Source organism: Epinephelus moara, chromosome 21 (assembly GCF_006386435.1).
Source record: "Epinephelus moara isolate mb chromosome 21, YSFRI_EMoa_1.0, whole genome shotgun sequence".
NCBI lineage: Eukaryota > Metazoa > Chordata > Actinopteri > Perciformes > Serranidae > Epinephelus > Epinephelus moara.
The window spans coordinates 35861032-35875529 of NC_065526.1; the positions used below are offsets into that span (position 1 = coordinate 35861032).

Below are 14498 nucleotides of genomic sequence, written 5' to 3' on the forward strand. Positions count from 1 at the left end.
ACCCAAACTGGCCTAGGCGCTTGATGCATGCTCCACAGTTTCCGCCCCAAGCTTCGACCCGGACGTAGAATAGCATTAATAGCTTTACGATGTTCGGCTCAGTGATCGATGATTGACAGCCATAGGTAATTGACAAAAGAATTGTCCATCAGTCAGATGGAAGCATGCATCTACTCATGAACGGGATTAATGGCATCCTCCTCCACTGGGCTGTAATGTTAGCTAGCTCAGTGGTGCTAGGTGAGCTCGCAGTAGATGCACTCTTCCTTCTGCGCGGTATAATACAGTTAGCAGGTGTAGTTCGGTATAAAGAAAATAGTCCAAACATGCAACTGCTCACAACAAGGTCTGTGGATTATCTTGAGTAACCAGGTCATGATTTCTGGAAAGAGACATTGCTGCTGAGTTTTTTCAAATGTATCTTTTAGCACTTTGAGCACCACAAGCTGAGTGCCATCTAGTTCCATTTTATTGCAGAAAAGGCAGACATCTCTACAGCCGATATCTCTGACACTCAGCAGCTCATACCAAAACAGTCTAGATGCCATTGCCAATTATGTTTGCTCCTCTTCAGCAGCTTCACTGTTAGCTGCTAACAGGGGAGGCAGTGAGACATTTCCATGAGGATGAAACAGCAGGTTGTTTGTATTGTTGTTTAAACCAGCTCTATGTCATTGTGCTGAGAACAGATGAGAGAGGACCAGCTCAGTTTTTGGGATAATCACAAAACACAAATTGCAATGTATCAGAACATCAGAAGTTGTACATTCAGTCAGTTTTGGACAAAATCACAAAATGTACCTGCTCGTGCTGATATCTGTACAGCACAGTGACAGGAGGGAGGAGGAGCTTCATTTAGGTGATGGTTCATGTTCACACACACACACACACACACACACACACACACACACACACACACACACACACACACACACACACACACACACACACACACATAAACACAAAAATAGCAGCCACCAAATCTCTCTTGTATTTTTGTGGTACATTTATGTGTTTGATTTCCTGCCAATCTGTGGCCATTGCGTGTGTGTGCATTTGTGTTTAGTAGTGTTTGTCTGTGTATGCTTGCGTGAGAACTGTCAGTGTTTTGGAGGATGAGATGATTATGTAGCAGAAGGCTGGGTTCAGAGAGGGAGAGGTGGCGGATGCTGGAGCAGGGGATTGTGGGTGCAGAGATAGTTTTTAATCCCTTTGAGTGCAACAGCTGTCATCGTCATCATCATCTCATCATCTCTCCCTTTCTCTCTCTTTCTCTTCTCTCTTTCATGCATGCACGCACACAAAAACACACACAGCTTTTTACTTACCACCAGTTACATCATAGTGCATCTGCGTAACATTCATATGATACACTTTTGTCAAAGTTGACCAAACTTCCACGTACTACACCCATTCACAAATCTGCAGATTGCAATGATTCCTTTGAAATAAATAGATTTTTGTCTAATATATGATGTTAAATGCTTGTTTGCCCTCAGTGATGTAGTCATAATCACTTTTGGTCTCTTTTGGTCACTTGGGAGCACCAGAAAACCTGAAAATGCCCCCCCCCCCACTGGTGTGCCACATTTGGTATCACAAATGCACAGGAAAACAGGGTAATAGACAGTAGAAAGTAGCATGTAGGCCAGTGAAAATGTAATGGTGGTTATTTCTTTTTCATGTCTGTTACTTAATACAGTCTCTCTTTTAAACTCAGTGCCAACTAATTTTGTATAATGTTTAAACACTGCTTGGATGGAAACAGAGGGCATTTTGTGGCAGTGCGTCATTGCCACAATGCTGGAAAGGGGCAAAATTAGTGTGTCCACACAGACTGTCTTGTTGCCATCACTGGTGATCAGAGCTGGGGGTTTTGTTGCAGTGGGAAAGGGAGTCATATTTCTGGCCACCTCTCTCGAGCTGCCAAATGTTCCACTTTGTTCACCAGCCAGTCACTGACTGTCGGTTTCTCTGTGCTACGGTGGTAACAGTAACATACAGATGTTGCAGGTTTTGGACAGCGATAGGATATTAGCTGATTTTACAAAGTTTGCCATGATTCGATCTAGCTTCGGTGTGATTCAGGGGCCTGTGATTGATATGAGACAACATCATAAGATGGTTTAATGCAAACTGTTACAGCAGAAGTTACCATCCCTTTCCTTTTGCTTTTGGGCATAAAAGATAAAAACAACACATAAATAATTTAAATAATTGTAACTGCTTAAGTGCAGTAAAGTTTACTTTAACTTGACTCCACTAACACATAAAGTAGCACAATGTAGAAATCTCTTCATTTTAACCCAAACCATGATTTTTTTCATAAAACTTGAAGACAAGCTTCTCCAGACACCTATAAAACTTGGATTAACAACTAGATACTTTAACAAAAGTATTAAATCAGGCTCAATAATAACTGTCACGGTTCAGAGACAAAACAATTGTTTTTTGCTTGTCACCCATCATAAATTATAAATTAGCCTAGTGGCAAGCAGAGATTCTCTCTGCTCAATGCTAAACAAAATACATGTTATTTCTACTTTTTCTCACTTACCATTGGTTTAACTGCATCTTCCAACTGAGCAGCACGGTTGAATTTCAGCCTGCATGCATATATTTTCCAACTGAACATTGTTGAAACAGAGCAGCTAATGTTGCTGTAGTGAAAAGTTAGCGGAGTGAGATGCCTGTCCGGGCAGATACGTCATGTTTTATCTCGTAACTGCATTGTTTACATACAGTATATGCTCTGCCTGTTGATCTGTATATTCCCTGAAATCGATAATATTTCCACACTGTTGATTTATTCCCGAGTAAACAACCCTATCCTCATCGTCTTTCTCTCGGATGCTTGCCGTCTGCCTGCTGCTGTTTGATGTTGACACAGACTTTCAAAACAAAGGCACAACCGAAAAATTATGGTATAGATCGATGCTTGCATCAGTGATATTGGATCATTGATTGTTGAATCAATATATATTCAGAACGATGGATTGTAACACCCATAATATAGGATAGCATAAAGAAAAATGTCTTTCACACCCTTTGCCGCTGTACAACCGGCAGTAGTTGATCGTTTCTGATGGATAGCCATATTAAATATTGACGAGTCATCACTTACAAGCATCACTTTACACAAGTTAACTGGCAGATTGTCTCTTGACAGAAAGGTAGTGTACATGTAGTTTATAGAGCTGCATTTCATTGTCTGTCTTACTCAGCTTGCCTAGGATAAGTAAAAAAAGCACACATTAATAATTACATTTAAAGGTAGTATGGTAGTAATGAGAGGCAGAATGAGTGAGAGAAAACAAAGCGCACCAGCTCCAGGCCACTGAATATTCTGGCTTATGAAACCTCTCCAATGGAGCGATAAATATTGCAGAATAATACGCTAAGAGGGTAATAGAGGTTAGGAAGCCTCTATTTGGGATTGGTTCATTTATTGGACTTCAGTGATGGATTTATTGGTTGCATTGTGAGTGCGTGTGTGTCTGAGAGAGAAAGACTGCTGTGTGATCATAAGACGTGTGGTACTGCAGTTCACTAAGCAGAATTTGTAGAGAAATATCTTTGAGAGAAATATGAGACAAGAATCAGAGGCAACAGGAAAATACACAGTCATTCATAGCTGCAAGAGAATAATAGAGAAATGACAAAGGAAAACGGAGAACTGTTAAAGAGGTAGAAACCCAAAGTGAAAGTGTGTGTGTTGTGTGTGGGGGTTCCACTGTACTGTGTCCTTCCACTGAAACAATGGCCTACAGTTCCACTCAAGGCCTGATAACACTCTACTGTATGTCCTCATACTGGCTACTAGCCACTGTGTGTGTGTGTGTGTGTGTGTGTGTGTGTGTGTGTGTGTGTGTGTGTGTGTGTGTGTGCGTTCGTGCATGCGTGTGTGTGTGTGTGTGTTTATGTGTGTGTGGTACAGTTGCAAGACAATGACAGCTTGTTTGCTGGGAGGGTTGATGGAGGGACAAACAGAAACAGAGGACAGAGAAAAAGAGGAGTTTGTTCAGGGGTCATGCTGTCTAAGTGTGGGGACACCATTTATGTTTGGGACATTAAGCACCTGAACTGATTGATTAAAGTTTGTTAATGTTGGTTTAGGTACCCAGTACTTCCTCTGATTATTTCCATCTTGGAAACACTAGACACTGTGTTACAGCAGTCACTGACACTTGGGCTGGGTATTGCTACTGACTTCCTGAATAGATTCGATTTTGATTCAAGGGGTCCCGATTCAATTCGCTTTCCAATTCGATCCGATATCGATTCAACTGGAGATTTTTCAGTGAAGATCAATTTGAATTGGATGAATTGATTATTTTAGCCCAGCCCTAAGTGACACAAAGGAACAATAACTGACATGTCAAGTGTGTTACTCTTAAGGAAGTATTTTACTTCTGGAACAATGGTGTTTTCATAAAACTAGACAAATACTTTTAAAAATGGTGCTTCATGACCAGAGGAAACAACGGAAAAGGACTGCAGTATTTGCTTTTGCACAAGTGGTAGAAAACCTACAACTACCAGAATGCACTGTGCTACACCAGACGAATAAATGCTCACACTGGTGGGTGATGTAATGCATGTAATGTAATGACGTGACCAGGGTCAAAAACTAACACAAGCCAAATGCCAAATGCAGGTAGATTTTCCGTTTTCCGAAAGGCTGTCCGCCACACCGGCATGTAAATGTTTGTACCAAAATAGTTATATAATAAAAAAAAACACTATGCTGAGAACCTGTGCTGCGTTTTGGTGTCATTTAAGCTGCTCCTGTGCTCAAGTGTCAGGTAGAGACACACAAGCATTCGCGCTTCAAAACAGTGTTGTGAAACTGACCATCTCGGGTGCCCCTAGTTTTGCGGCAGTGTTTAGTGTCTTCATACTTCAACACTGAGGCCCCATAATCTGAACCAAGACAACAAACTCTTTATTGCTTCCCATATTGTCACTCCTATTAGCTCCACTTTTTCTGTCACAATAAAAGCCCTAAAAATATACACTGCATCACTGCTTACCCGGGTTGGAAATTAACTTTTTTTGTTTACCTGCTACTGTGGCTGGTGGATAGCAACATCTCCCAGCCACTCAGTGGATCACTGTTGTTTCTTGGCTGGTGAGTGAAGCAAATGTTGCAGCCACTTGTATATTTTATGAGTACTTGACTGGTGGCTGATGCTAAACTCCAACCCTGCTGCTTACCAGAGGGAACTTATTCACATGCTGAGGCAGTAGGGATGAGTTGGTCAATATTATAAAATAATTTTGCTTCAGATTTTGATCAGGCCTCCTCTTTAAGATGGTATTTAACATAATACCTTATTATCTCACTGAAATGTACTGAAACAAATGTATATGTGAAACAAAGATTATTTTGGCCAGTAAAAACTATGTTTGGCCAGTTTAATTTTTTTATCTGCCAGCCACCTTGGTCGGTCAGTCAAAAAGTTCATTTCGGACCCTGGACACACAAGAACAATATGGCGGCTGGCTGCTAACAAAAGATCTCGTATTACAGCTAAACAGTACACTAAAATGATTTTCTGAAAACATTTCAGGAGGTCACAAATTTGAATAGGCAACACAGTGACAGAATCTTGGTTCATATTTGATCAGCACTGCTCAGCTTTACTTTGTTTCATTTCAGTCTTTTCAGCCTCTGTTTTTACATCACAGGAAATTGTATGGTGCCTACTTCCTGTTCACAAATTCTTGTATTACAGCCAAAAGGTACACTAAAATGTGTGTCTGAAAACATTTTAGTCAAGAAACAGGCGACACAGTAATAGAATCTTGGTTTGTATTTGACCAGCATTGCTTAGTTTTACAGTATGATTTGAGTTTGGTCTGAGTTGGGAGGGAGAGAGGCCGGTCTTTGTCTCTATCTGCTTCTATACTCTTTGTGTCTGAGGTGGCAGACATACGAAGATGTGGACGTGTGACATGTAGTTTGAGCAAAAGCCCTAGAACCAGTAAAGATTTGTGTCACCAGTTCAGTTTGATTGTAACGCTCTCCACTTTATCAATGTTCTCCTTTATTGGCATTTAGTTGTGTGTAACATCTGAATGTTTGTTTATTAAATTTGTTAATTTATTTGAAATGTGCCAAACTTAAAAACAATATTGCTGCAATTAATGGTTTGAGCCTGAAAGGAGTGTCCTGACTTTAATGATGATTATGATTGTGTATGCACTGTGCTAGATGTATTTTATTAACAGGCAAGATTCCTTTTTTGTTTTTGCCTTTTTACTTTTTTAAATTAGTTCAGAAAATTTTTACGCTCTTATTCCATCAGTAACTCTTTTTAGAGGTAATCATTTTTTTATGTGGCGGGGATAGCCTTGGCTGGAGTTATTATTATTTTCGGGCGGTCTGTCCCATTCTTGTGAATGCAATATCTTAGAAACGCCTTGAGGGAAACTTCAAATTTGGCATTATCATCTGCTTGGACTTAAAAATAAAATCAGCAGAATTTGGTAGTCAAAGGTCAAGGTCACTGTGAGCTCACAAAACATGTTTTTGGCCATAAATTAAGAATTCATAGAGTAAGACAAGACAACATTTTCCACAAATGTCTGATAGGATATAATTATGAAGTGAGGACATTTTACATCCAAAAGGTCAAAGGTCAATCTTACTGTGACATCATGTTTTCTGGCCATTATTCAACATCATACCTCAGGTACAGAAAGGGAGACATTTGGTACTGAATTGATGACACTAATCTTGGGTGTCACCTTGATACTGTGCTGATTGCCAAAAAATACACCCATACCTTTTATTCAATTCCTTTAAAGGTTTCACTAACGTATATTATATGAGTCTGAAAAGACATGGATGCAAACTGCAACTTTAGTAGTTGGCGGAGGCATATAACCTTGAGGCAATAGTTTTGGGGTTTTTTTTCATAAAATTAGACTCTTTAATGCTTCTTTCAAGCTATATATTGGCAGACAAAAACGCAATGGCGACACACACAGTGTTCGACTCACATCGAAACACTGGCACCCATTGTTTTCAGTGTCAGTCCACACACTGGTGGCATCTTGTCGCCTGACATTGCAGGCAGTGGCGAGTCAATGCGTGAGGATACATTACCATCCAGCTGCCCAGCGCCAGCACTTCAGAGAAGAAGCAGTTTTATGTCATTCTCTCCCGAGATCCACACATCCTGGCTGTTAAACTAAATGTCATGTTCAGGTGGATTTTTCTGGAATGAGAAATCATTGAACTCTGTGAAAAGTTCATGGGTATTACATGTAGGAGTAAACATAAAGGAATAGTTTTCTGGATACTCAATGGATTCATGTTCACTTTATTACATTACTTATTTAGAGGCCTTTGTCTATTCACCTTTTATTGACTGCTGCATCAGGAGACGTACCTTATAAATGTTAAACAGCTGCTGTAGTATCAGGAGGAGTGTGTAGACAGTAAGAAAAGGAGTTTTGTGGAGTTTTAGTTCAGTTTCAAGTGTTATTATTGCTTTCACTCTAATAACTTACATCAATTCTTCTAAGAAAGTGATTCCACAGGCATGCATGTCCCACTAAACTGAATTAAGAGAGAAGATATGTAGAACAGTGAAAGCAGAGATGTGCCAGTTTCTTTACTCGTTTCTATCCTTGGGTGATTTTTATCAGCAGGTTTACACATGGTGTGAATCACTGCTCACCTGAATTGCTAGGCTTGTCAAAGGTGTGAAGTGGTCAGTCGCATACAGTGATGGTCACTGGAAGGGAGACTTTTTGTTTTCAATACACAGATAATATTACTGTAAAGACAGCCTGTGAAGAGGAGTGGGTAAAGCAGAAAATACCTAATCATGTGTTTTTTTCTCCAGTAACAGGACTATGGACCTGAGCCTGCGAGACGCTCTGGGTGGAGGTGGAGGTGGGGTCCCAGGTGGGGCCCCTGCTGAGCCCCTGTTGAAGAGAGACTTTGTGGCCTCACTGGAGAAAGAGAGCTATGATGACAAGGTGGGAGAGACAGTCTCCAAGAGTGACTACCGACCCTTGCTGGATGGAAAGGACACCAAGAGCGGTAAGTCGCTGTGAGCGTTAAAGCAAAGACGTGAGGAGGTAGTGATGCTTTTCCTAATGTGATGTTGATCCCCGTAGGAACGTCCTCTTCCCTGCAGGAGGTTAGAGTTGATTTGGCTGGTGGGCATTTAGTAAAATGGATGTTTTTAGATCACAGGGTTTGAATATAAATTGTCTAGGTGAAATTGGCCTTCAGTGTCAAGCTGGTAAACTGGCTGAAACACAGTATAACTGTAGTGTGTGCTCACCGAAGCCTTAAAGGATCATACCAGTAGTTTTCCATGTTAAGGCCAAATAACCACATGCTTACACCTTCTGTAAGTGCCTCCTGGAGAAATACATTCTTTATGTATAGTCTGTGTTGGATCATATAGAAGGAGAGATGTCCCATACATGAGTATTTCAGATTGGACAGGGTCTGCTCCATGAGGTAGGCTAAGTTTCTGACATTACTTGCAAGAGAACCCTGAAATTTGAATGGAAAAATTTAGGTTCATCCACTGCATCATTTCCGTGCTCTGACAGCAGTTCTGAAATGTCCTGATTATGGCAACTAAATGCAATCGTTTTGCTTACGTTATTCCTAGGGCTCTAGTTTCGCAGACTGGGCGAGGCGGGGGCGCAGTGCACCTGCGCTTCGCCAACTGGTTGTGGCCAGGTGGATTTTGCAAGTTTGGCACACCGTGCGCGCTGGCGCAGCTACTCCTCTTTCCCACCTCCGTCCCTCCTACCTGCGCAAGTCGGAAAGAGGGAGGAGAGAAGGCGTGGAGTGGGTTTTACACACATCACACCAATCAAATGAGCCCCTCTCCTCGCCCTTAAATGCGCCGCGCGAAGGCGTAATGAGAGTTTACTCAATTCGCCATGGCAGAAGAGAGCAGCAGCGTCAGACGGCCAAACTTCTCCCAGGAGGAAACTGATGTTTTGGTCCGGGAGGTCCAAGCTCGCAGTGTCCGAATATACGGAACTGCGAGCAGACCTCCACGGGCTGATGATGCAAAGGTAGCCTGGGAGGAGGTCACCACAATTGTAAATCAATGTTGCGTTTCTCTCGTGCGCGCGCGCTCTCTCTTTCTCTCTCGCAGTCTCACTCTGTTTCTTTTCTTTTGACTTTTCTAAGATGACAGATGCTGAATATATACTCCCTATCTGATGCTGTGGCTGTTTGTGGTTGGCTGAGAGGGATGTGAACTCATTAGTTTGCAGCTGTGTTAATCAAATCAGGTTGGGTTTCCATTACGCGTGCCAAACGTGCCAAACGGTGCCAATCCCCTTTGATCTGACATCAGATGTGACGGGACAGTCGATATAGAGATACATTTATGTGCTGATTGCAGATAGTTGCATTGAATAGTGGTTTTGTGGCTATTTATTGCATCGTTAATGTGCCTGACATTCTGGAAACCTGCCTGTGAAGTTTTGGTGACGTGTGCGCACTGTCCGCCGGTCAGCCAAACTTCCACTACACCGGCTGCGCTCCGCCTGCGCTGACACACCCAGACTCAGGGTGAGTATGATTGAGACTGAGGCAGCTGCCTGTAGAAAGAGACGCTCTGCATGGTCAGACTCCGAGATAACGTTAACTTCTACCTTCTGCTTAGAAATGGTGAATTTACAGCTCACAGCAACTTAACATGACACAGTCTGCAGCTTTTGTTGGACACCTAGTGTCGGCAAAAAGTGTTTCCGATCTGTCGTTAGCGCAGTTAGCACACATTCGTTCAGAGGGCTAATTTGGATTGTTTATTATATTACATGAGCATCGCTCTAACCCCGAATGTCAGGCAAATTCTCTAACTCTATATGGAAAAAAAGAAACAAATAGTCAAATATTCGCATTGAACAGCCAAATCTGGTTTGACTGACACAATTCTGAGTCAGATACAGCCCTAGTTCCTAGATTCAGGAATATCAAACAGGCCTTGCTGAATAATATAACACCCCTACTGCAGCTTTCATGAGTAATATGATTGTGATAATCGATAACAAATGTCACTTTTGGGTTGTTGTTTGTATACGCCCAGAGATGGGATTGGTGCAATAAATCACTTAAATGGGTACACCAGTAATATAGTATAGCTTTTCTATTAAATTGGACTTGCAGGAGACACATATTTTTTAATGGTCAACACTGAAGCAGCAGCAGCTGAGATATCTTGAATTTCAGTCCCTAGAATGGATAAATCCCCATTAACACTTGACACACTTCCCATAATGCAACTCGATGGCATCTTCTGTTAGACCCTCCTTGCCTGGCTATGTATTCCAACACCTCACCCACAGTTTCAACTGCAAGCTCTATTAAAATGTGGAGTCTCCAAGGCCAAACTGAGATAACCCTGATGACATCACTGTTACATCATCAGGGTTTTTTTTTTTCTCAGACTTCACCTCAGAGGTTCATCCAGTGGCATAGAGGACATTATGACATTGCACAACTGTTTCCACAGTCATGTTTAAAATTGGTGTGGCACTTTGGTGTTTTTTGATGGGTCACTTTTGTCAAATTCCTGATTTGATTGTGATGAAGTTCATGATATCAGTAGCTAAAATAGCCCACGCAGCTCATTTAATGAGCCCCACCTCTTCCGTATCCACTGTTGTTGCACAAGCCCCCAGCACATATAACTATAACCTGTTTGGAATATTTTCAGTAATTAGTTCCTTAAAAACAAGGCAGATAATTTTATTAGTTGCAAGGAAATTGCTTGAAATGTTATCCTTTAAAGTGTTGGTTGTAGAGTTTGGAAACAAAGATAGAGATAGCATAAGCTCTGCATAAACATTCTTACCTTACATGAATGACGTGAACAATGGATGAATGGCAGGCAGAATGAACGGGCAGAGCTGGGAGATTAAGAGAGAAGTAATATAGATAAGAGTATACCAGAGGATTTGAGGAAAGGGGAGCATAGGATGGAGAATAAGAGAGTCGTCCAGGCTGGAGAGTTAAATAGAGCAGACACAAAGGCCCTGTAGACACACAGAGACATGGCTTATAATATAGAAGGGGGTTTGTTCAAACCTCAAGGGTAGGGGGTAATTTGTGCTAACAAGGGACAACAGTAGTTTCTATTCTACTGAGGGAACATCCACAGTTGCTTAGGTTCCTCTGTGGGCCTGTACCATTGAGTAAAGTCCACTTTACATCAGTTTGTTCATGTTAATGTTATGACCAACTTCAGGGACCACAAATTAATGAATGGTAGTTTAAAGCTGCTGCGTGTCACATTTTAAAACATCAACACATTGTTGTCAAAGTAACTTGGAACTTTGTAAAATGAAAGCATGGTGGAGATGACAGCTTCTATCCATAGTAATGTTAGAGTAGTGTTCTTTATTATTGAGAGCACATTTCCCACAAACCATTGTGTATCATTGTGAGTTGCAAAGATGATGTAAGGTAAGAAAAGCTTTTTTTCATTTGCCTTTCACCTCACTAGTATGTTCTAGGGTTGAATCATTGAGGGAAAATATTTAGTTTTCTGAACTGTGTATGTAAATTGAACTCTTGGCATATACATTTTTCAACAAGATACATTTGTACCAAGCATAATTGCAGATTTATTTTATGGAAAAAAAATCACACTGTTGTGGGTTCTTTATTTTCAAACCAGCCAGTCGAAGAAAAATCCACTTCCAAGAATCTTGTTATCTGTTGCTGAAATTATTATCTTATTGAGTAAGATATTCACATGAACGTACATGAATGCGCAGCCGGACCGGCTTGTAAACAAGGGGCTGGAGATCAACACAGAGAGAGGGTGTGTGACGTCATGCTATACTCCAGATGAAATTACACCTCTAGTTCTTCACATAGCAATTTTTTAATTCCTTCAATCTAGAAATGATGAATTTCTGCTTATTCATTATACCTGGATCTTAAAATTAAAATTGTGAGCCTTTTAATTTTATCACTCTTTCGAATCATGATTTTTAAAACAGTTACTTTGCTCTATTATCAGAGAATGTCAGTCTCACTGATAATCTATATGTTAACAGTTATTATAATGCAGTGATAATTTATTCATGTTACATTTAACATACAATGCGTTAATGAGGCTTTTCCCCAGGTTATTACAGAGACATGATGTGTAAATAATTAATATTGTTTTCAAAAATGTAGGCTAGTGTGTTGCATATTAAAACATGTTTTGGCTGAAATTAAAATAGTTGAAATTAAGAATTAAGTGGTCATGTGATTTCAATAATAGATATAGTCGACAGCAGTCCAGTACTGATCGCTGATGTCTTCTTTTTTTTTTGTAGTATCACTGCACAAAATACAGACACTACAAGCTCCATGCATCAGGGCCCTCAGGGATCCTCCGAGGAGTGTGTGTGTGTGTGTGTGTGTGTGTTTAAGTGAGAGCTTTGAAGATTAAGTGTAATTGCCTCGACACTTTGACCAACCCTGTCTAGACTTAAATTAGCTGACTGTCTTTCTTTTTGTTATTTATAAGGCTCATTCTCTTTATTTTTCTGCCTTTTTCATGTCTGTCAGGCCTCATCTTGATTCATTATATCTTTATTTTTTTCCCTTTTGCCCTTTTATTTTTATTTTTTCACTTTTTCTTTCTTTCAGTCTCTGTTCCACCCGTCTTCTCGGCCTTTCTATCTTCCTGTCATTGTTACACTGTGTCAGCCTGGAGACAGCGCTGTTTTAGCATCATTACCATCACCCCACACACACACACACACACACACACACACACACACACACACACACACAATTATCTCCCAGCCAGTAGCACAGTCTGGTCAAATGAGTTGAATGTTAACCTATCTAGCTGTCAATGTAATGACACGCAACAGTCCAGAGCTGTAGGGAACCAGAGTTTGGTAACAACTCTAATACATATCGCATGTGATTAGGCATGTTGGAAGTTGTGGGACTCACAAAACGCAGAATAGAAATAGAATGGTCAAAATCGGAGCCACAGGGGCTGAGATATCCCAAATTCAGGTCCCTAGTATGGTAAAGATCCAAAATGCTGGATCCTACATTTCCCATAATGCAGCAGATAGTAGCTTTATTTAGACATCAGGACAACGTGAGGGTTTTTTCAGACTTTAAAAAGGTCCTCCAGAGCCACATAGGACATTAACTTTTTTTTACGGGTTAAGTCCTCACAATTAGTAAACTGAACGTCATAAGTAAAACTGGAGGCATGTTAACTCAAGCCTCACGGACTACCTTTTTTCCCAAAGTGTTAAACTGCATCTCATGGTCTTTATTGGTGTAGGGTGGATGGTTTTTATATAACATCAGGAACACCACATGCACAGTGACAGTTTGTTCTTCATGCCTGTGTAAAACCAATTTGCCTCCCTTACAAAGGACAGAATGGTTAAAGGTCCAGTGTGTAGGATTTAGGGGCATCGTTTGGCCGAAATGGAATATAATATTCATAACTATGTTTTTATTAGTTTACATTGACCTGAAAATAAGAATCATGTTTCCTTACCTTATGAGCCATTTGTATCTACATACGGAGCAGGTTCTCTGCCACAGAGTCCGCCATGTTGTTTCTACAGTAGCCCAGAACGGACAAACCAAACACTGGCTGTAGAAAGGGCCATTTGTGTTTTTGCGTTGGCTACCGTAGTTCTCCTACACACTTGGCAAATGGGAGAAGTTTCAGTTTTGCAACCTCACCACTAGATGCCAGTAAATCCTACACACTAGATCTTTAAGAGTAAAGGCAAGTTTGTTTATTCAGTATTAACCACATGAACCTGCATCCACTTGGTCTCTTCTATATTTTTCGTGAGACTATATATCTTTTATAGGATATACAGTAGAACACATTGTTTTCCTCTTTAAAATGAAAAGGTGAATTCACAAGCAATGAAACAAACTGTTAATTAATTCAGTACACTCAAAGTTTTTGCAGGTACAGCCTTACTTGGTCTTGTATGACCAGTAGCGTATAGAAGCTAATGTTAAAGGGGACCTGTTGTGCTTTTTTGTATTTTGTGTCTTTATTCTTTATTAGGATCCCCATTAACTTCCACAAAGTGGTTACTAGTCTTCCTGGGGTCCTATACATAATGTTACAATGAAGAAGGTTTTAAATAATGAGGTTAACTTATGTAGAAGTAATCCCTGTGACCAAACCTCACTGTTTTGAACACTTGCTTTCTAGTAGTGTTTTCTACTTTCCGGGCACACAACTGCAAGTGTGTGCATTACATAGCCTACACTGCTAAATAAGGCTACATGCAAATGGTTATGAAATTTTGTAAAGTTCTCCCAGATATTGGATTTGATTCCATGCTGGAACATGTCTGGTTATGTTTAAAAGCTTTTATTGGTGATTTTTCAGGGTAAAAAATGCCTCTATTCCCTGTTGCAGTCATTTCCCGGCTGCAAGGACAGTGCACAGACACAGAGGTACAGAAGACCCAGGAACACTGAGCAGTGACAGCAGACAGGG

General features: G+C 40.6%; 1 protein-coding gene across 2 annotated transcripts in view; it reads left to right on the top strand.

Annotated features, from left to right (window-relative positions):
• Positions 1 to 14498, top strand: part of map4l (microtubule associated protein 4 like) — a 148318-nt gene that overhangs the window by 24477 nt on the left and 109343 nt on the right. The window contains exon 2 of one of the 2 annotated variants that reach the window (XM_050033787.1): positions 7860 to 8059. In XM_050033787.1, coding sequence (XP_049889744.1) covers positions 7870 to 8059 — 190 coding nt within the window. In that variant the 5' untranslated portion in view covers positions 7860 to 7869. The remainder of the gene's footprint in view (positions 1 to 7859; positions 8060 to 14498) is intronic. The other variant, XM_050033786.1, reaches the window with a different exon arrangement.